This window comes from Neomonachus schauinslandi, chromosome 3 (assembly GCF_002201575.2).
Source record: "Neomonachus schauinslandi chromosome 3, ASM220157v2, whole genome shotgun sequence".
NCBI classification, from domain to species: Eukaryota; Metazoa; Chordata; class Mammalia; order Carnivora; family Phocidae; genus Neomonachus; species Neomonachus schauinslandi.
Window position 1 is genome coordinate 178,558,606 of NC_058405.1, and position 22,465 is coordinate 178,581,070.

General features: G+C 38.4%; 1 protein-coding gene across 1 annotated transcript; it reads right to left on the bottom strand.

Annotated features, from left to right (window-relative positions):
* Nucleotides 1–2,457: 2,457 nt before the first annotated feature.
* Nucleotides 2,458–8,084, bottom strand: SCG2 (secretogranin II). Its single transcript, XM_021695922.1, has 2 exons — nt 7,880–8,084; nt 2,458–4,731 (listed from the first exon to the last, which is right to left on the bottom strand). Exon 2 carries the CDS (start codon nt 4,715–4,717, stop codon nt 2,861–2,863), a length of 1,857 nt encoding a protein of 618 aa, XP_021551597.1. The 5' UTR covers nt 4,718–4,731; nt 7,880–8,084; the 3' UTR covers nt 2,458–2,860.
* Nucleotides 8,085–22,465: the final 14,381 nt, after the last annotated feature.

The window sequence follows — 22,465 nt, forward strand, 5'->3', positions numbered from 1 at the left end:
GGAGGCATGCACTCCTACAAGGGGTGCAGTCTTAGTGCCCAGGCAATTCTTCTTCTTGCAGTGGTAGCCTGCAGAGGGCATCTGTTTGGAGGGCTCAAGCTACTCCCTGACTTCTGCTGAAGGAGGCTTCTGGGCAGACAAAGAGGCTGTGTTGCTCTAATCCCAACTAATTTGTCATTTACATCCTTAAATGGTACTTAGAGCTTTCTGTCTTATACTAGTGAGCAATGTACTAAAGCACTTATGAAGAAAAAATCATTGGATCTGAAATAAGTCTGATGACTCAGTAGCTGGGGATATGGTGGTATTGCAAAAAGGCAAAGATGCTTGCTGACTGATGCTGGAGAGAAGTCAGGCAAAGAATATACATTCCAAATTAAAGTAGCTCCCCAATGGCCAATCCTGATGCCTACAATGTCATCCTTAGAGAATCATGGAATTTCAAGTCTGAGACTTTTAAGAAAAAAGTATCACATTGTAGCAGAATGAGTGCAGGGTTTGACATCCTACTGATTTGTGTGTAGATCCCAGCCTGGAGACTCAGCTGTATCATGTCCGGTAACTTGTGCTCAATTCCTAACCTCTGGGTAGAATGTCCAAATATCACAGTGAGGGCATTTCTGTTGAGTGGAGTCATGTGCCAAGTTCTCCTTCCTGCTTAGGGTTGGCATGGAAGTAGTCACGGGGTTGACTTAGGATACTAGGAGTGACTTCTTGTGTGAAACAGAAAGTTGAAGAGAATATACAAAGGGCAGAAGATATATGTGGACATCTGCCAAACATGGCATATAGTATGTACCTAGACCTTAAACCACCCAAATATCCTGGATCTCTCCATAATCTTCAATTCATAGTATTGTCTAGTGAGGTAGTCTTTATTTTGAAAGTATTTGAGTAAAGTATTGAGTATTAATTAATTAGGTATTAATTAGAAACACTGTAGAGGTAATTTACCTCTAAGGTCTCTTCCACTTAACAGATTCTAGAATTCCACAAAATTGTGTGTGAATTTAGAAAAGAGTCTAGCCAAAATTGTAAAGTAGAAAAACCTACGTTCAATGTTTTCCCCCAGGTATGCAGGCCCTCTCTTTGCCTTCCAACCATTCAAGGATCTCCTGCCCTCCCTACCCCAGGCACACAGACAAACGCACACACACATACATACCACAGGTGCTGTCACTTGGAAGTAACCCACCCTGAGACCTCATGAGTCTCTCACCATCCCACTTCCAAAGTCCCAACTCAGCTGACAGGGCACTTCCCTTAGAAACTACGTAGTGAAGTGATGAAGAATTCAGGCTTTGGTAACTCGTAACACCAAGTGACTTTGGGAAAGTTATTTTTTTCTTTTTCTTTTTTAATTTAATTTTATTATGTTATGTTAATCACTATGCATTACATCATTAGTTTTTGATGTAGTGATCCATGATTCATTTTTTGAGTATAACACCCAGTGCTCCATTCAATACGTGCCCTCTTTAATACCCATCACCAGGCTAACCCATCCCCCCATTCCCCTCCCCTCTAGAACCCTCAGTTTGTTTCTGAGAGTTATTTAACCTTTCTGAGTTTTGCTTCTCCTGATGTAAAACAGGGATAATAAGAGACCCTTGACAATGTTACAGTGCAGACTAAATGAGGTAAAGTGTTTAGTACAGTGCCTGGTGCGTAATAGGCATCCAGTAAATAGCAATTATTTATTTCCTTGTTTCTTTTATGACTATTACTGTTTTGTTGCTGTGTATCTTTTCTTGTGCCTGCTGCCTTTGCTGTTGTTGATTCCCTGTTGATATGTTAGGATGATATCATTCCCCAACATGACACACATTGTAATAATCACACACTGCCTAGCCCACTCAGGATTCTCTCAACTACAAGGACAAAAGAGAAGGCAATTGGTGTTTTCCACTGTGCCTGTGCTCATTCACTTACCTGACAGTTTGAGGGTCCTTAGCCCCTCTCAAATCATACAAAAGAGGCATCAGCCTTGTCTTCTGAGGACCAGGGTGATCTGGAAATAGGTAGGTTACTTCCAAGTCTGTCGTTATTTCTGATTGCCCTGAACGCAGCTTTTTTTTTTCCAAAGCTGGTTATGGGTATGGAAGACTTAAATGTATTTATTTATTTATAAATCAAAGGTGCAAGGTATAACTATGACAATAAAAGTCTTATTCCATAAATCATATATGTGAGAAAAGCCATAGGCAAGTGTTAAGCAGTGGGCTATTAGAAGATGTTACATTCTAAGCACATAGCATAATAATATATTTACAATTATTTCTTACCTGGGTTGACTGTGGAAGATAAGGATTTTCTCTTTGGGCTCCATAGTCATTGTCTCTGGCTTTCCAGAATGAATAGTCCACATTGGTCCGAGAAATAACATTTATTAATCAACAATTAAACACACAATAGAAAAGGCCTTATGAATAAAACTATATATTTATAATGCTTTATTTTTTTTTTGCTCCAGAACTTCACAAAACACTACAGACAGTAACAAAATAATTCAATAAATATTAAAAACTTTCAAGAGAATTATAGGACACTCTTTATCATATGTGAGCATCAACAATGCCACAGCCATTAAATACACTATTAAACACTATCACAGATATCTTTCTTGAATAAGGGATATGATTAATTTTTTTTATCCAGAAGTCATAACATTGACACATATCCATACACAAGAGAATAGCTCAGAATAAGTGAAGCAGATACCCCAGTGAAATGGAATCATCTGCCTGTACATCATTTAAGGATATTACAGTGTTAACAGGATAGAAGTCAACACACTAAAGAGAAATGTTAGGGTTTTCTTGGGGTTGGAGGAAGAAATTAGGGCATTTAATGAAAACTCTTACATATTTTCCATTGCTCTCTTAGCAATATGCTCCCTTCCCTTTTCTGCCTTTTCTTGGTTGAGGTATTCCAGCACTTTCATTAACAGATCTTCATCCAAGTACTGTCTGTTTGGGGTATCGTCATTCTTTGGGGGCGCCACAGGGAGCCTTTTGCTTACCGAGGCCAGTTTGTCAGTCTCCTGAGAGCTGCCTTGATTCAAATGCTCTTTGATGGCCTGCTCGATTTGGTCCTCGTCCTGTAGGTTATCTTCAGATGAGACTTGACTTGGAACTCGCTTCACCTGGTTTGAATTCATGATCTCAGGGTATTTCACTAGCATCCTGGCCAAGTACTCTCCTAATTCTTGATCCTTGTCATTCAGGTTTTCATATGCCATTTGCCTGTTCTCCACATCTGGTGCCCAGGCACCTTTGGGAAGCTGGTTTGCTCTAGATCTTCCAGGACCATAGGGGAGTCTTGGCAGAACTTTCTCTCGGTTATACTGACTGGAAAAATATGGAGGCTTTTGGTTTGCTGCACTCTCCATCCCTAAAAGATTTAAAATGTCCTCAACAGTGAGCCCATCTGGTAGGGCCTCTGCCATAGCACGGCCAGGTGTTTTGGAGTAGCCATTCTTGGAGAGCATTTTATTTTGGAACAGGTCTGGATGGTCTACGTCAACCTCTGAGATGTCATCTAGGTCAACGGGAAGTTCAACCTCCTGCTCTGGTTCCACGGATCCATTTGGCTTCTCTCCAGTTTTCAGCATGTCAATTAAGTCTTCAGGGGGTATCTGTAAATTCCTTGAGATTTCAATCAGCTGATAAATAGACTGAGAATCAAGTGGTTTCTCAAAAAGCCTGGTTGCTCTTTCCCCGTTCTGCCCATTCTGTGACTTCCCACTGCCTGCGGCATTCACTAACCTTTTCAGATATGCAATTACTTTGGAGACATCATCTGAGAGTTGATCTTTACCCTCTTTCCGGAGATCTTCATCTTGGAGGCCCAGCTGTCCCGAACGCTTCACTTCATCATTGATTTGTTCATTTTTTTCTACATTCTCTTTGCTGTCTCTTACCTCTTCCTGGGTTTGACTCTCTATCTTTTCTTCTACTGGGTTCCAGTCTTCTCCCCCAACCACATCTTCATAAGCAATGTTATTTGCCTTGTAGATGTCATCTTCATCATCTGTGTAAAGTTTTTGCTCCTCATCAACTCTCTCACGCTTCTGGTTGTTTGGTCCCGTCAGTTTCCCCAGCTCTTGGAACACGGATTCTAGTGTGGCAAGACTTTGAGGAGTATATTGTTCTTCTACTATTTCATTTGTGCGTTTAAAGGGGTTATCCCTGGAATTCTCTTCATACATAGGAGGGAGTCGTATGTGCTTGAGCTTCCTCTCTGGCCACTGTTGAGCCTCATAATCATCAGGCATGTCGATTGGAAAGTTCTTTTCTGAATTCAAGGCATAGGGCTTTTCTTTTGGTGAAGACTGAGGCACATTTTCAGCCTGTCTCAAAGCTTCAAGTATTATCCTCATCCATTCATCTTCACTCAGGGAATCTCTCGTACTTTCTGGCAAGTGACTTTCATCACCATTTTCTTTTTTCTGAAGGGGAACAGAGACTCCTTGGTAGGGATTGTAGTCTGGGCTGTTTTCTTCTTTGTGAGCTTGTTGTCGGAGTTTTTCTATGTATTCTAAAGCTCTGATCATTTCAGGACTGGGAAACTTTTGGACACTTTCCAATCTGAGGTCTGGTTCCTTCTGAAGCAGCTGGTTTCGCTGAAATGAAGCTGCTTCATCCCCAGAGATGAGGAAAATTAAAGGGATGAGAGACAGGGCTGTTCCAAGCCGGTGAGTCTTGGCTTCTGCCATGTTTGAAAGATGTCCTTAAAGCATAGAAAATATGAGTTAATAGAAATGAAAAACTAGAAGACACTATAGCAAAACAAGTAACTGATCATTGAGGGAAAACATACAGCAGAGATTATTTCACATTAAACTTGGGATGACTCTTTTTAAAAGCACACATATTTCTTATATAACCCTCACAACCTAACTACAGGAATCTAGCAAAATTGTTACCCAATTTCATCAAATTTTCATGGCATTCACTTTGTTAAAATAATAACAAAAATACTGATATGAGGTTTCTCAAATTTTATTTTTTAATTTGCAAAACATGTAGTTAGTTTTTTTAGTATGCATTGTCTGTTTAATAAAAAATTCCCAAGCTGATTTTTAGTTCTCTTATATAGCATTCCTATTGAAAACATTGGCAAAAAAAAAAAATTAGTTGGCTTAATTTAAAACATGCATGTACATACACACACACACACACTAAATGATTTCCTTAAGGTTGTATAAAAAATCATGTGGTTAAGTTCCTGAATTGTCCATCTAATTTTATTGTAGAAACACTATAGCAGTGACATTACATACAATGAAGTAATACAGCATCTTAATGTCAATCATACTGAATTGCCTTGTGGATGAGTCCTATTTACCTACATTTTTCAGAAATAACTTTGTTCTCACTCTGACACCAAACCCAACTGACAATTTTAAAGGTTCTATACCTTAATAACCTCCAGAACATTCTCTGGTGCCAGCGAGTAGGCTAACCTACTGAAGTTTTTTTCTGTATAAACATACTGAAAAAGTAAACTTTTAAAATATTTGTGCTCCATATTTCTTCTAATCATTTTATTTGTGACTGTCTTTCAAAATGCAATCATGGTTATATTTTTCATCAGCCTTCAAGAATGCATAGTAAATAATAACAGATGCTACAGAGAGAACATAAGTTTTCTTAACCAGTCTATTTCTGAACTTGTGAGTGTTCAGATTCAGCTTGACTTATGTCTGTGTCTATTTTGGTGTGGACCTGTGAAATCTTAAATGACTCATACTGTTAGAAAATCTTAAAATAACCACTATGTAACTCCCAATATAGATAAACACAGACGATATGCTGAATTCTTCCTACTTAAAAATCTTCATTCATTTTTTCCTCCAATGTCTTATTATCTCACATATGAATTAGCAAAGGGATTATTTTTTTACATGTTTTACATTCAGCGCTGCTAACACTGAAAAACTATTTTAATATTTGCAATTTTTGTTGCAAATAAATGTGGGGAGAGCTCATAAATTTGTTCATGATATCTTATTTGCAACATGATTTTGTGACACACAAGCTAAGTTTTGTGGGTACAGTATTCTGTTAGCGGGGCGCCTGGGTGGCTCAGTCGTTAAGCGTCTGCCTTTGGCTCAGGTCATGATCTCAGGGTCCTGGGATCGAGCCCCGCATCAGGCTCCCTGCTCGGCGGGAAGCCTGCTTCTCCCTCTCCCCCTCCCCCTGCTTGTGTTCCCTCTCTCGCTGTGTCTCTCTCTGTCAAATAAATAAATAAAATCTTTAAAAAAAAAATATTCTGTTAGCTTAGATATCAATTGTAGAAAATATCATTTTTCATCATTTGGTATTTAAGTAATGCTTTCAGTTTTTAGAACTTAACAGTGGCTGTAGTTATAGAAATTTCTTTAGCTTAAATGCATATAATTATTAAAATGATTCCCATTAATCAGACTACTTCATTTACTGCAAGAAAAAAATCTTTAAAGGCATGTCAGAGAAAACTTCTGAAATATTTACTATGAATTAATGTTTACTATAAGAAATTTAATTCATAGGTTCTTAGATTTAAATAAAAGTACGTTATAATTTCTTCTTTATATTATTTCAGGATGAATTTAGCTTTGATTATCTATTTTCAACATTGGCATTTGAAATAGTAATTTTAAGAATCTTAATGAACTTATTTTCTTCAAAACCATTATCCTGGGGTATTCTTAATATATGAGTTATGTATTTGTCTTTAAAATCATTATCTTGTAGATGGGCTTTGCTGTGGAATTGGGGCAGAATATTTAATGCAGGTATTTAAACCACAGCCTAACATATGCTATCCTTTGGTCATATATAAGGTTTCAGTTTGGATGACATAGTTATTGCCTTTGAGTAAGACTCAAGGGATTTCTTTCCCAGGTAGCAGTTCTTCAATATACTGAAAAAGGTTTCAACAGCTCTAATATCCTATGTACAATTTGAACTAGTGCTTCATAAGCTAAAAATGTCTTTTCTATTGAAATTAAGACTGGAACATTGACAAATACAGGATATATTTAATCTAATTTGAGCAATTCCACTGGTTAAGATACAGAAAAAAGAAATGTGTCCCATTAAAAATGTCCAGCAAAATATTGTATAACCTCTTTCAATCAAAACATAATAATAATATCTTACACAGTTATGAAGGTTTTCCTCATGGTAGTTCAAAATTAACAACTCTCTGCAATTCATAGTCATATCTAACCTATAACCCAAGATAATATTGCACCCTGAATAAAAGAAAAAAAATGTACTCAGGATAATTCTAATCTTACTTTCCTGGGACTAAAACTAGGAAATAACAATGTAAGCCCTTTCAGAGTATATCAATTCAGAAAATAATTTTATATAGTTTATTAATTTTGAGCCCTTGTAAGGTAAATGTCAAAGAAAAAAAGAACTAGTTCCAAAATCGGTTGACTCTATGACTAATGTATTCAACAGCCTTTGAATGATTGGAAACATACTGCTAAGAATATTAAACATATAAATTATATCTCTGGCTTTGTATCTAGTTTTTAACAGAAGAAACAATACATTAAGGAAAGAAACAAAATAATCAGGCTTAGTTAACTTTACATTAATATGGGTATTGACACTAAAATCCTTAACTTTTTCACACTTCTTACATATGGTTATCCAAATAGCATCATGGTTATAAATATCCAACAGCATCTATAAATCATAGATTCAATTCTATATGTACATATATAGTGTCCTTACATTGATTGAAGAGCAGCAGGTTGCTATTCAGTTATTCTATAGGTATAAGGTTGCCAAACGGTCTTTTTCTTCTCAGGTAGGAATTAAGGAAAGAACACGCAATTTAGAACTTTCCAGTAAATCAAAGAGAAAAGCAGTCTTACCTCCGTTTTATATGGCAGAGGAGGTCCACAGCATGTTCCTTCCAGTGCTCCGGGTGAGCTGCTCGGGCCGTTTCAGCACCCGGACAGCTCCTGGGCTTATAGAGAGCCGCTGCGCCTGACTCCGCACTGCCACACTGACGTCATCGGGCTCAGCCACGAACCCGAGCACAAGCGAGTTTTTTCAAAGAACCCAAGAGAAAATAATCACTTTATATATTTGAGGGGGGAAAAAATGCTGCATGCTTACGCCACCTGTCTTTTCGTGGCAAAAATTGCAGTTTTTTCTTTCATCAAAATTTTTGAGCCTTGAAATAAAATGCTCTGCACAATTTCCCTTAGAAATAAAGAAATCTGTCAGACAGACATGGCTAATTGAAATATAATCTCATCTATGTTCTAATATCTTGTGATAAGTGTTTCTTGTTGCTGTTGTTTTTGTCGTTATAAAAAAGTTTTACACACAAGGACTTTTTTTTCTACATTGTCCACAAAGAAATTACATTACCATTCCTTTGTGTACTCCAAGAGGAATGGAAGGCACATTATTAATATGAAAAGTCATATTTCATATCATGACCAGAAGCAAAATTGTTTTTAAACTCCATTTATTTGAATAAAAAAGAAAGTGTTCTCTTTTTTTTTGTATGAGAATAAACTTTAAGGCTCTAATGAGTTGGAATTTTGCTTTAGAGCTTCAATATAATTTTGAAGCAGGTATTTCTAAGATTTCAGGTCTACTAGTTGATAATTCTATATGAATCTGTTGGTATCTTTTGCAATATCTGTCTCAAAAAAGGAGGCTTAGAGGTTGAATGTTAATGAAAATACTTCCATTAAATAAAAAATGGATTCTTTTACTGTTAGAGAAAAATGTGACACATATGTAATGGGAATTCATCTGTAATTGAGAGGAAGTAGTTATAAATATTTTTCTTTTCCTGTGGAATCAGATGAATTAAATACCTTTCATAAATGTGACCAATCCAGGGAATAAGATAGTAGTTAACTCCCAACCTCTCAGATTTGTAATTCATGACCAGTGCTCTGCTTTGCCAGATAACATGATTATTTATTTTAATAATTCATACAAGTCTACATTTTTACCTATTTTATTAAAGATGTGTTTTCTAGAAACTGTATGTTTTGAAATATACTTTAAGTATGAAAAGAATCTTGCTGTATAAGAGATCCCTTTATATCTAGGGTTAAATGAATAATCAGCTACTGATTTGTCCATTCAATAAGTTGCAATGCCTACTAAGCACCAGATACAAAGATGAATTATATATGTATGTTAGTTTATATATGATATCATATATATATGTATGAAAGCTTTTTATGACATCATATGTATATGACCATATATATATGGCTCTCTATATATACTTTTGAGGATCCTTTAGTCTAGTGGGGATGACAGACAAACAGATTATTTTGATATAAATTGGAAAGCACTAAGAAAGAGGTTAGCCAGAAGTGCTTGGGAAGACTGTGGAGAGCCATTTGGTTCCATCTACAAATTCAAGGGAAAAAAAGCCTCCTGGGAAAAGAAGGCTTTGCTAAGATATCTCATTATCACGTTTTATTAAAATGATTTCTAGCTATGTTAGGTAAACCACAGTATTCTTGAAATCCTCAAGGAAATAGGAATAGTTTAAAATATTAGGGAAAAAACAATCTTAGGGAAAATTACCCTTGATTTTTCCCTCCTCCCTCCCTTCTTTCCCTGCTCTCCTATTGAAAATATTTGATTTTTCCAAATGACCAGACCACCATCATCTGTGAATTGACATGGAACTCATAGTTTCAGACTTAAACCCTATGGCCAATTCATCTAATATTTTTATGCTTCTTAATGAGTTTTTAGAGCAAGGTCAAGTGCTAGGTTAAAGAGAAAAGGTTGAAAATCCCATTTCTCAACCACTATCTCAATGATGTCGGCTCTTTTGCTGCTATTTTTGTTAGCTTTATATACATAATAACATTTTCTTTAACCTTGATAAATATTTAAGCCACTCTGAGTTTGACCTAATTTGTTTTCTAGTAGTTCTGTGTGGCCACTTGAACTAACCAGTATCAATACTGCCCCAGAAAATTCTGCAAGTTTAATCTTGAAGGGTTGGTTCAACATAGGTCTCAATAGCTCTCAAGGAAGTCACTCTTGACTAGGCTAGTTCAGGAACTGAACTTTTTTAACAAGGACCAGAAGCTATAGTGCTTCTAAGGCCCCAAAGTCAATCTCTTTCCTGAGGTTAATCATCCAAAATCCATACAAAACGTCATTCAAAAACTCCAATTGAGATGTCAGGAGGCAGCTGCTGGGATAGACTGGCTCCATCAGCTACAGGTGTGGGTAGAGTAATGAGCCATATGTGGGTAAGTGAATTCCTGCCTACTGTATGATACAAAGATAAATACATATCATTTAGTGAGTTCCATTATGTTCCAAGCACTGTAGTTGGAATTTCTACAATCTAATTTAATCCTCGTGTAACTACAACAGATAGTTATTTTTATCTCCATTTTGCAGAGGACAAAACCGAAATTCAGAAATAAATAAGTCAGCCACTGGTTCCTCACTCATAACTTGTAGAGGTATGATTTGAACCTAGTTCTTTCCAAAGGTATTTCCATAACTCTGCTGGGTTATAGGAATAGAGAAATGAGTATGGCATGGATCCAACCATTAAAGATCCAAGTCTAGAATGTAGTCACTTTGACAAAAATCCTCAGGGGTTGTCCCAATTGCTTTTCTTGGTCACTGTCCAGATGGCCTAGGCCCAGACTCCTATCTGGGACAGCAAAAATGGAAAACAAGAGTTGACATTAGATCACTTTAATATTGCTATGTGGCATATTATAATGTCTTCCAAACAAGAGAGTAATTACTGAATTTGGAAAATTCTACTCACCAGCAGCCTGTGTTCTATAGATTTTTCAATGAGTTATATTTAACATAGCTCTAGAAATCATTAATTGTTTTTGCCAGTAGTTACTTGTTCTAAAGGAAACTATTTTCTGAAATAGAAATCTATTTGAAGAAGTTAAAATGTAATATATAGAGAGAAGGCAGCATTTTTGTTGATGTGAAATCTTTTAGAGCATGTATAATATATTATAGATAACCTATAAATCTTTTTATTACTAAGCCTGAGATAAAATCATTTTAAATGTTCCTTAGAAAATTTTAATTTTCTGTTAGATCCAAATTACCAACTATCATTGCCTCTGAAAAACAAAGCTCTATATCTTGAACATTTTTGAAATAATTATGTACTGTGTATGATAATAGTTTTTACTAAATTAGCTTGAATCCTCAACATGTGCTGTTAAGATCAAGCGAATCATTCACAATTCAAATCTAAGTAATTAGAATGGACTAATTTGTTTTTATGATCAGATTTTCTTAAATCTTAGTCATTTCATTCTTTGTTATTCAATTTCATATTTCATTTAGACCAGACTTTGAATATTTTTTTGTCATTTGTACAAGCAATCTTAGTAATCCCTCAATTTGAAGTGTATCTCTCTTCCACGCCATTACATTTCCCATTTTGTTTCAATTTATATGAAAGCAATTAAGATTCAGAAGCCAATGTGTTTTCTTTTTCCTCTTTCTCTCATCTCCTTCTCCCCTGTCTCTTAACTCCTTCATCCTTCTGTCCCTTGGAAGATAAGACCCATGGAGGAGTCCAGTCTGCAGCATGTATGACCTGAGGTCCTCCAGCATTTGCCAGGGGCAAAGCGTGTCTTCCCCCACCCCTAAAGGCCTGGGCTACTTCTCATTGCTCATTCCTCATGTCTGCCTCCCTTCTCTTCTGTTTACTTTTCCTTCTTTATACTCCTTGTTTACTCTTTGCCTCCCGGATGCACTGCTTCCAAATTTTATTTAAACTTCTTTCTTTTAGTTGTAGTATACTTTCTTTATTAATAACATTCCTGTCATAAGATGACTTTTTTTTTTAACTCCCAATCATAGAAGAATGAAATGTTTTACTACTTCCCTTGCAAAGGCAGAGCCTGCCAAACTGCTTTCAGAGAACATATAAATCAGGAACTGGGTACATTTAATACTGTAACTACCTAGGTCCTCAGACAAAATCCACTAATTCTAAGAGGCAGGAACTCTGTTTTCTGCCACTGTACCCTCACACCTACCCCATTGCCTTGCCACAATGGCTGGCCAAAATGATTTGTGTTCAATTGAGTTAACATGTCCTCATTTCTACTGTCAAAGCTCCATCTTGGAATGTTTTTGTCATTTCAGTGTCTTTAGGCAAATGAACTGCCTTTGTATGTGAGCTTCAAGCACTGCTAGCAAATTATGTATAGATTTCTTTTAAGGAAAATTTTCTTTCACACTATTTTTCTACTCTTTCCCTTATTTTGTATAACATTTTTCCCAGTATTTGAGTTAAAATTTGAGATTGTACATAAGAAAAATGAGCCATTTATAGCTCTAGTATTTGTTTATTCTTTGTTTTGGGGGAAGGTTTTGTTGTTCTTCTTCTTCCTCCTCCTCCTTTTCCTCTCACCTACCCCCTCCTCCTCCTCCTCTTCTTCTCTTCCTTCTTCTTATCAAAGTACCACGTTGCTAGTGGCCCTAGATAAATTAGGTAACATTTAAGGCCCCTTTTAATCCTTGGACACTGTGCCTTTTTTCTTTGTGAAATGGGATTTGATTTTGAAATTATTTTTGCATTTGCCTACTAGGTACTAAAATATGATCTTTCTCATAAACTCTCAATGAGAGCCACTTAAATAAATTTAGGCTTTCTTTTCCATTGCCTTTGGATTCTAGAACCATCTGGTGCTTGGAAGAAAAGAAAGTACCATTCCTGTAATCTAATACCATGCATGTTTGAGCATCTGCTTCCTCAATGGATTTGGAGAAAGAAGTTTGTGCACTAGAAGTTAATTACTTTGTTTAAAACAACACTGAATGTCTCAATCTTTCAGATTCTCCTGGCATAATTGTTTTGTGAATCAACATTTTGAGTATATACATACAAACATTTTAACAAGGATATTTTCTGTTTGAAAATCTCCCAACTATGTATTTCTATACCTCCTTTTAAACAGAAGCCCAAGGAGATGTAGGAGAGTCTTCAAGGTCAAAACTTAGCATCTTCATGGTCAAGTTTAGCATTTTGTGTTCAGGATTCCCACTGATTCACCAGATGACTTTCACAGTTCACCTAGCCTTTGTTGGGATTTTAGAGTGCTTATTTTGATAAAATGAGTGTATCACTTCTGGAGGTAGGGTATTCACATGTGTAATATGAAGTCAGGAGCTGAAAAAAGGCTCCCCAACCTAAAATCTCCTCCCCCAAAGAAAGCCACTGAGACTGTATTCTACATCTCAGGCATTTTTTTTTTTTTGAACTTTTGGTATACAGTCTGGGAATTAGCACATAAATCAAATCATCTATTACTTTGACACTGAAGAAAGGAGGACATGCTACAGGTAGGGTGATTTAAAGCATCTGTTAGAGCAGTGATTCTCAGTGTGGTTCCAGATCAGCAACATCAGCATCACCTGGAAAATAACAAAGCAAATTCTCAGACCCCACTCAGATCTACTGAATCAGAAACTCTGGGGATGGATCCTAGTGATTGAGGTCCTATGACCCCTCTAGGTGATTATAATGGATGCTATGTTTTGACTGACAGAGAGTTACACCAAAAGAAAGCAAGCCTGGGGGGGGGGGGGAGCAGTCGGTTAAGCATCCAGCTCTTGGTTTTTGTTCAGATTGTGATTTCAAGGTCATGAGATCAAACCCCACATTGGGCTCCCTGCTCAGCAGGGAGTCTGCTTGAGATTTTTTCTCCCTCTCCCCCTGCCCCTCCTGCTTGTGCTCTCTCTCTATAAAGTAAATAAATAAATCTTTAAAAAGAAAGAAAGAAAGCCTGAGAAAAGAGCGATAAGGTGGACCCTGAGAATCTTCAAAGGCCAGAACAAAGATTGTAAAATAAAGATAAGAACTCTGACGATGGGGAATGTGGGGGCAAAAAATGAAGTAAAAAATAACAAAGAGAAACATGGCTAATAAATTTACAGTTTTACTTTAACCAGCCCCTTTTAAAGGTTCCTTAATAACTCAAAAGTCCTTAGAGTCCCACAAGCAAATATTAACAAAATGAAATGCATCTGTACCACTGGTCCTTTGTATTTGGAGAAGTTGCCTCAGCAGCTTTAAATATGGGGAAATGAAATAGCCCCCGGATTGCTGTCCAAGGGGCTTAGAACTGGAAGCAGTGATTCCAAGGCCATTTCATACATCACATCTGGGATAAAGAAGAATACTAAAAATTTGATTAGTTAAAACAAGTCATAGCAACACTATAGTAAATTTGATTCTCTATCTTTATCAAAAGATATGGTATTTCCGGGGCGCCTGGGTGGCTCAGTCGTTAAGCGTCTGCCTTCGGCTCAGGTCATGATTCCAGGTCCTGGGATCGAGCCCCGCATCGAGCCCCACATCGAGCCCCGCATCAGGCTCCCCGCTCCGCGGGAAGCCTGCTTCTCCCTCTCCCACTCCCCCTGCTTGTGTTCCCTCTCTTGCTGTCTCTCTCTCTCTGTCAAATAAATAAATAAAATCTTAAAAAAAAAAAAAGATATGGTATTTCCATGCCTTTCTTAGACGGCATAATGAAACACTAATTTTTCCTTTTCTCACACCTTTAGATTTTTCTCATATCAGAACTGTTCATTAAACATAAAACCAAATTTAAATATAAATATATCTGACCTTTTTTTACAGTTTTTCTAGAGACTTGCTCGCTAGTCCATTATTTATTCTCATTATGGAAATGCTACTGACATTTGTAAAGAATATCTCTTTCTCAACCTAAAAAGTCTTCATTTTAAATTGATTCTTGAATAAATACAGATGAGTTTATCTGAGTCCAAACTAGTTCATAGATTATCATGATTGGAAAGGTATATAAAATGTCATCTACTCTTCCCTAGTCTATTGCTTTCATCTACTCTGTCATATCTCTAACAGCCTTCCAGCCTATATTTAAACCAAATACCTCCAATGACAAGCAACTCATTATTTTCTAATGCCACTTGTTATTCCATCTTTGGACAACTTTATTCTTAAATTTTGGGTTTTTCCCCTTGTAGTGGTCTGAAGTATGACCTCTTGTAGGCTTCACTATGGATCCCAGTTCAGAACTTCAGGGCTCTGTGGAGCTGGTCTCAACCCTCTTCCTATGAACAGAATCATGTCTCCTCCCCCACTCTGTTTTTCCTAAGTGAAATAGCTCTACTGAATTTTCTTCATGAGTCATGGTTCTGGTCCCCACCCCCAAAGCACATTCTTTGTCTTAATTCAAAACTCCAAACAGCATCTAACTCAGAACAGACATTCATCCCAGTCCCTCTGCCTAGAAAATCTCCCCAACCCTACATTGCCTGCTTTTCCCTTTGAAGCTCTTACTTCCAAGGAAGCTCAGTTACATTTCCTCTGAAGAACCTTCTCTGACTTCCTGATATAGCAAATTCCCTCCAGAATATTCTCTCATGGACCACATATCTCTCCTGGTTAATACATATTGCAGTTGTAATGTAGCATTTATTTGTGAGATTCTTAGATTATTCTCTTCCCAGTTGACTATAATCTCTTTGAGGACATGAGGTCAGGGATCTTGTTTTGTTTCTTTCACTCTGTATGCAAAAGCCATCCAAACCAACCTTAAAAATAATCACATCTACAAATAAGCATATCAAGATCCGAGCTGACCCCATTCCCTCCCAATCTCTTACCTCCTTCTCAATGTCCTCACATGATCAATTATAATCCCTGGCCCTCCGTTCCAACCATGGAATGATAATCTCAGCTCATTCCTGCATTCCCTCACCAACCCCTCCTTCCCTAACTATTGCTAATTATTCAGGTTGCTCCTTTCTTATTTGTCCATTTTCACAGCCTCTTCATGCCCCCTTATGTTTGGTCTTTCTCGGAATCTCTTCCCTATCCAGTGTTTATCACTAATCTTTCTCACGTGTCTTTTTCTGCCAGGAAGCTAGCAACTGAAGGGAAATAATTTCTACTTTTATTCTGAGCCACCACTCAGAAAACACTGTTGCCTGAATGACTGGAGTGTTTGATTACAAAAAAAAAATCACAGTAAATTTATATTAATTGTCTACTAAATACAAACCATGGGGGCTTGATCCTTAGAAATACAGTAGCAAATTATCTTCCAACATTTTTCCATTATGAGGCTCCTCTGCTCAACTGGAACCAACTGGATTGACTTTCCATACATAGTTCAAGATCTTTCACTGATTTTTTTTTTTTTTCTTAATGCTCTCCCATACCTTCCAGTCCCAACTTCTTGGATTTTCAGCTTTAATTATATAAATGTCTTTACCAGCAGCTATACTGATTCTCATCAGGTCCATCTTCAGCCACATCATTCTCCTTGTCCAGAAAATGGTCTACCTCTTTTCTCCACCACTGTGATTCTTTAAAAACAAAATTTAGTTGATTTGTCTCCTCAGGGAGGCCTTCCTTGATCAATCCCTAGCCCCTGCACGCAGTTACTCCATTTATTAGACCATTAGATTTTTAACCTGAGGTCCACTGAATCCCATGAAATTGAATGCAAATGTTTATATTACAGCATGCTTTTTATCAGACAGCTCCAGAGATATAAACAGATGCTCAGGTGAGTATGTAAGCTTAAAATTTTGTTCTAACTCTTAGTACTATTTGCTAAGTATTTCTAATTCTCCCCTCTTCTGGGAATACAACATAATTACATTTCTTGGACTCATGATGGGGTTCTAGCCTATGACCTTAGGTGGACATATCAGAGTTCACTTTCCTTCACCACAGTGGCAGGCAAGGTTTGAGACAGTGGCTGCCCACACAGCCTGGTCCCTGAGTGACTGACTGCAATGTGGAGTGTTGCCTTCCAGACCTTTCAGTGGCGTGCAGAGTGAGTAAGAAATAAAGTTGTTTTAAACAATTGATTTGGGGGGATTGTTTGTTACTACATAGAACCTTGCTCAAACTGACTGATACAAATATTAAGATCAACTGGTTTAAATATTACCATAACTTGAATTACAGTCATTGGTGAGACAAGTTGGTAACGAGGATTTGTCCTGCTTTCCCCAAGGGGCTCCCTTTATCAAAAGAGTTCATCAGAGGCATCTATGTCTCCTAAAGTATAGAATGCATCACTGGAAGTGATTTGATGTCAGGCATAGACAGGGCAAAAGTAAAATTGAATTACACAGTCTGAAATTTCTTCCTTGTACAATTCTCCCAGTTACATAAAGATGAAATTTTCATCTGGGGGCTAGTATGTTTTTAACACTTTTCCGACACTTGAAAATCTTCTCTTTTTGGCCTTAGGCTCAGAGCTTTCTATAGGCTGCAGGATCTAAACAGAAATTTATTAACATTTTCATATTTTTATTGAATTTATGGTTTGAGTTGCCTATTTATGTAGGTGATAAAATTTTTAAGTTGAGGCAGTGATACAAACTCCTTTTATTTAGGCTTAACAAAAGACTCGATATAGAAAAAATATTAAGAAAATAGTAGTACAGATAATGCTTAAAGATAACAAGAAAATTCTTCAAATGACTAATTTTTTAGATATTTTGTGTTACATTGTAGTTCAACCTTGAGTGGGACTTAATCCTCATTTTGGGATCCAGAACTATTGGTTATATAAGTCACATCTCCCCTTTCTTCCCATGTCCAAAAATGCTATATTCACTAAGCAAAAAAAAAATCATTTAAGTTTTAAAGACATTTTACTTCCTCAGTAAAACTTTTACTTCCTCAGTAAAAATTTGCCCCAGAGCAAATCCAACAGGCAGCAGTTATTTATGCGGGGAGGTACAATACTGGGCTCCTGCCTGGCTGTGTCACTTCAGGGAAAGTACTCAACCTTTCTGAGCCCCTGTTTCTTAATTTGCCAAACGACGGTGATGTTACCTGGGATAAGGGCCTAAGAGAGTTGCTGCCAGAGTCCAATTATGTAATAGTTGTAGAAAATGTTCTGGAAAGTTTGAGGCACTCTGCAGATTATTATTCACCTCCCAGTCCCTGGGAATTCACTGAAACAGGGCTAGCCATATCTGAATTTTGAAACTGTAAGCAAGCTAAAAGATAATTTCCTTTATTCCAATATGATTAGAATGGATGTCTGGATGCCCCTGCAAGGCAAGTCACTTGCAACCTCCCCGCAGCTGGAATGAGGAAGGAGACAAGTGTTTGCGTAACTGCTGGGAGCAAGTTCCGCTCTCCAGCCTCCAGCCCGCGGAGGTGGAGTTTCTTCTGAAAAGCTGCTTCTGCCACAAGCTGTCTTGACTTCAGCCCCGGCGTGGCGTCAGACGGATGAAACTGAAAGTCAAAACACAGGCGGCTACAGGGAATAAGACGTGAGTCATGGTCCGCTGGGGCCGAGGCTCGGGCGGATCGGCAGCAGATCTGAATGGAAGCGAACACCTCATTCCAGGCGCGTGTTGTCGCCGCCGCCGGAGGCCAGGTTCACGGTTTAATCATCAGTCTCCCCGCGCAGCCCTGCACCGAGGCGCACGGCGGAAGCAATTTGCACACATTATGCATTCATTACACTCATCCCCTGGCTCTGTCCTAATGAGACTCGGGAGCAAGGCTGAAAGGTCACGACGCTTGGGGGTCCAGAACACGCTGCTGAAGATGTCCTCAAGGCAGCAGCCGCAGGTCGGTGGAGCCAGGGGGCCTCCAAAACTAACCCTGAAATCGCTGCCAGCCCGGAGGCTCCCAGCCATCTTGGCTGCTGAGCCAATCCGAGTGTTCTGAGTGAATGAGACTCTTCAGAGTCTCTTTTGGGCATTCCCCCCGCCCCCGGCCCCCACCCCCCACCCTCAACTCTGAAGTCTCTAAATTGTCTGCGTCTATCTCCCTAGTACCCATCAGTCAAGTTGGGTTTGGGGTCTTGTAACAATAGCAACCAAAAGCCCAGGAGATAAAATCCTGTTCTTCTCCCGCAACAGTGAATTCCTTCCTTCTGAGCAATGCTTCATTACTCTTCATCTTAGCCAAAAGCCAAGAATTCTCCGTTTATTAAAAGGAGAGAGATGCAGTTAATAGGCACGTTCTGGCGCCAGACTGCTTGGGTTTGAACCGTTCCTCTGCCACTCACGAGCTGTGGGGGCCTGATCAGGTTATTCTCTCTGCTTTTGCTTCCTCCCCCATAAAATAGAAATAAATCATCAGAGTGGGTATGGGTTCTGTGCAAACTCATTCAGAACATATAAGCATTCAATAAATATAGTGCTATTATTATTAGCAAGCATTTATGGGATATTTTCTTTGTGCCAAGCACTGCATCAGGCAACAATGTTACAACGTGAATAAGACTCATAGGAGGGCTGCCCACATAGAGTCTAGGAGGAGAAAATGGCTTTTGGGGAAACCATCTATATAAACCTAAATGCAATGGGCTGTCAGAAATGTGTACTCAAGCAGCAGTGGAGGAGATCTTGATTAATTCTGCAGAGGAGGGATGCAGATGATTTCAGGTAGCAGGAAACTTTGAACTTGGCTGTCTAAGATGGACAGAAGCTACCAAGAGAAGAACAGAAGAATTTGTTTCATCTTAGTCCCCCAGGGGGCTGAGATTTTACACAACACTTTCTTCAATTGTCCAAAATGCAGACTGGTCCCACACCCTACATGTGACTCACAAGATATGCAGCTGTTCTGGACCCTCAGGGTCCAGTGCCTTTTCCCCACACTTGTGCTTCTCCAGAAGACGTTGCATGTTCCAGAGGTTAGCTGTGTCTCCCAAACCCAAAGATACTAAGCTTAGTAAAAGAATGGGTCTATTTTTAAAAAAAGAAAGAGACTTGCTGAAGGCCAAGATTTTCTCTATTTGTCTGGATATCCTGGTCTTTGGGTCCTGATATAGGATCTCGTAGCTTTTAGCCATAATAGGACAATGAGACAACCACATTTCAGAATTCTTGGATGAGAAAAGTTAAAGCAGGACCTATTAACCGTATACCAGCAAAGATGGCTCAGATGGGATAAATACGGTTATTGGTCACAAATGACATCCACTCTGAAATTCATAGAATACAGCACAAGTTTTGTTTTGTTTTGTTTTACAAATTCAGTCAAATCCAATTCAATTCAGTAATTATTTATGGAGTTTTTACTGTCTGCCAAGTGTTACGGACAATACTGTAGCTACAACACAGGAAGCAGGAAACCACACAAATACACACAAAGTTAAAGTAGGAAAATGAAGCACACAGAACAATTATAATAGTTAACGTTAATTAAGTTTACTATGTGTCACACTCTCGACAATTACTGTCTTTACAACTAACTTTATAAGGCAGGGAATGTTACATGTTGAACCATCCGAAATTATCATTTTTATATTGAAAATCATTGAATATAGACAATTTTCTGTGATTCAAACTAATATTATCACCATTTGGTTAATGAGGAAGCTGAGCCTCAGAGTGTCGTAAACACAAGTGACCTGTGCTCAGACCACCTGGATATGATTTCTGACTACACTTCTTAGTAATATTTCCTACCTTTACAAGGATTAAGTGGAAAACTATAATAAATGTTAAGTTCCTGGTACATTATGAGATCTTAATAATTTTATTTTCTATAGCAATTTAGCTCCTCCTTAAGGGGGAAAAAGAAAACAAATAGACTGACTCCATTTCCTAGGCAATCAGGTGATTGGGGTTGAGGACGTGGCCTCCAGGTACACTGGGTTGAATATGAGATCTGGCCCTGTTTGCCCCAGTTCCAGAATCTGGAAATATGGATGCATTTGAAGGTAACAGTTAGACACAAGGCTAAGTTAGAGCCAAAAAAAAAAAAAAAATTATCCTAAATCAATCATGAATGCCCAGGAACTAGACAAGAGAGAGAGTCTGAGTAAGTAGCTAAAGACTCTGATGGGTAGAACCTGGAGCAATCACTGAGTTCAAGGTCAGGAAACTTGGGAGGCAGGCCCTTTGCTGGGTTTCTGGAGACTTGGGATGAGCCTGCTAGTTTTGATTAAAGTGAACACTGAGAAGCTGACAGAAACTACTAGAATGGAGCATGAAAAGAACATAGAAAGTAAAAGGGCCAAAATGTCGAGAGCATCTTGTTGGTTGTGTCATTGATGGCCATTTCCCAGAAGCCATGGCAATGGAAAGTTTTCCAAAGACTCCCCAAAAATCTTCTTCCACTATTCTCTTCTCTTTGCTGCCCCAGGGCTACTGGGGCACCTGGTGATCATGCTGGACAGTTATAGGAACTCTCAACTCCCTATTGGTATTGAGATGACAGCTTTCACCCACATAATCCCACTATTTTATCCCACCTGAAGGTATGACCACTTAAGTGAAGTAAATTTAAACTTGAGAATTTGGTGATCATCTTTTAAACAAGTAGAATCCCCACTAGTGGGTCTTACACAGGCTACACGGTGTGTTCTGCCTCAGCCTCCCACATGACTCCATTAATCTTTGAAAGAAGCAATTCCCTCCTTCAAGAGCCACTGTCAGTCAGGGGGTTTTAACTAGAGGTGCAAAATCCAGCAAGATGGATATGGGCTTTGCTACATTCAGATTTGTATCATTTTATGTATGTCTATTCATCATCTCTCATGTAATTACTTGTCACCATCAACTCAAACCAAGGCCACAGAGCTTTTTTTTTTTACTTTAAAAAGGAAGTAGTGCTTCTCCAGGGGTCCTACACCTTCTTTGGCCCCACACAGGCCTGTCTTTCCATGGCAGCGTCGCGAACTTCAAACCTTAGCTCGGTGAGCACCAACCATATTGGAACTTAAGTTACTTGAAGTCCTGTTCTCTGATAGAACCAATCTGTAATAATGGCAGAAAGTGCCATTTGAGTAACCTTCCCCTCACGCATTCATTCGGTCATTTCCTCATTCATCAAATGTTTACTGAACTGATTGAATTATTCAAGAAGGAAGGAGCTGCATTCCGTGCCCTCCTAGAGCTCACAGGGTGGTGGTTGGGAATGAGGGTGGTTGCATGGAGATGGGGTGAAAGAGGTACATGCATAAATCACTGTCAGATAAAATAGAATAAAATACATTCTCAAGAGAGGCACAGGAAAGGGCCAAGAGGGAATAAGTAATTAATTCTCCCAGAAGCTTAAGAAAGCCTTCATGGATATTGTGGCATTTGAACAGGATCTTGAAAAAAGATTTCAGGTAGGAAAAAAGGTGACGTAAGAACATGCTCTACTGAGTGAATGACATAAGCAAGGTGCAGAGCAGGGAGGAAATAGATCTGTTGGAGAAAACGGAATTCGATTTGCCGCAACAACAGTTAACGTTTATTAAATGTTTACCTTGTTCCAAGCACAGGGTTAAGTGTTTTAAATAAATTATAACACTCATCCTTGTAATAATCTTATGAGATAGTACCCTTATTATTCCCTCTTTACGGAGAAGGAAACTGAAGGCGCAAAATACCTATTTTTGCCAAGCTCAGGTACTAAGAGGAGCTGAGACAATCCCAGGCCAGTTTGCCCTCCTAACCACGCCCCCACAGCCCCCGCCTCCCAACCACGTCCCCGT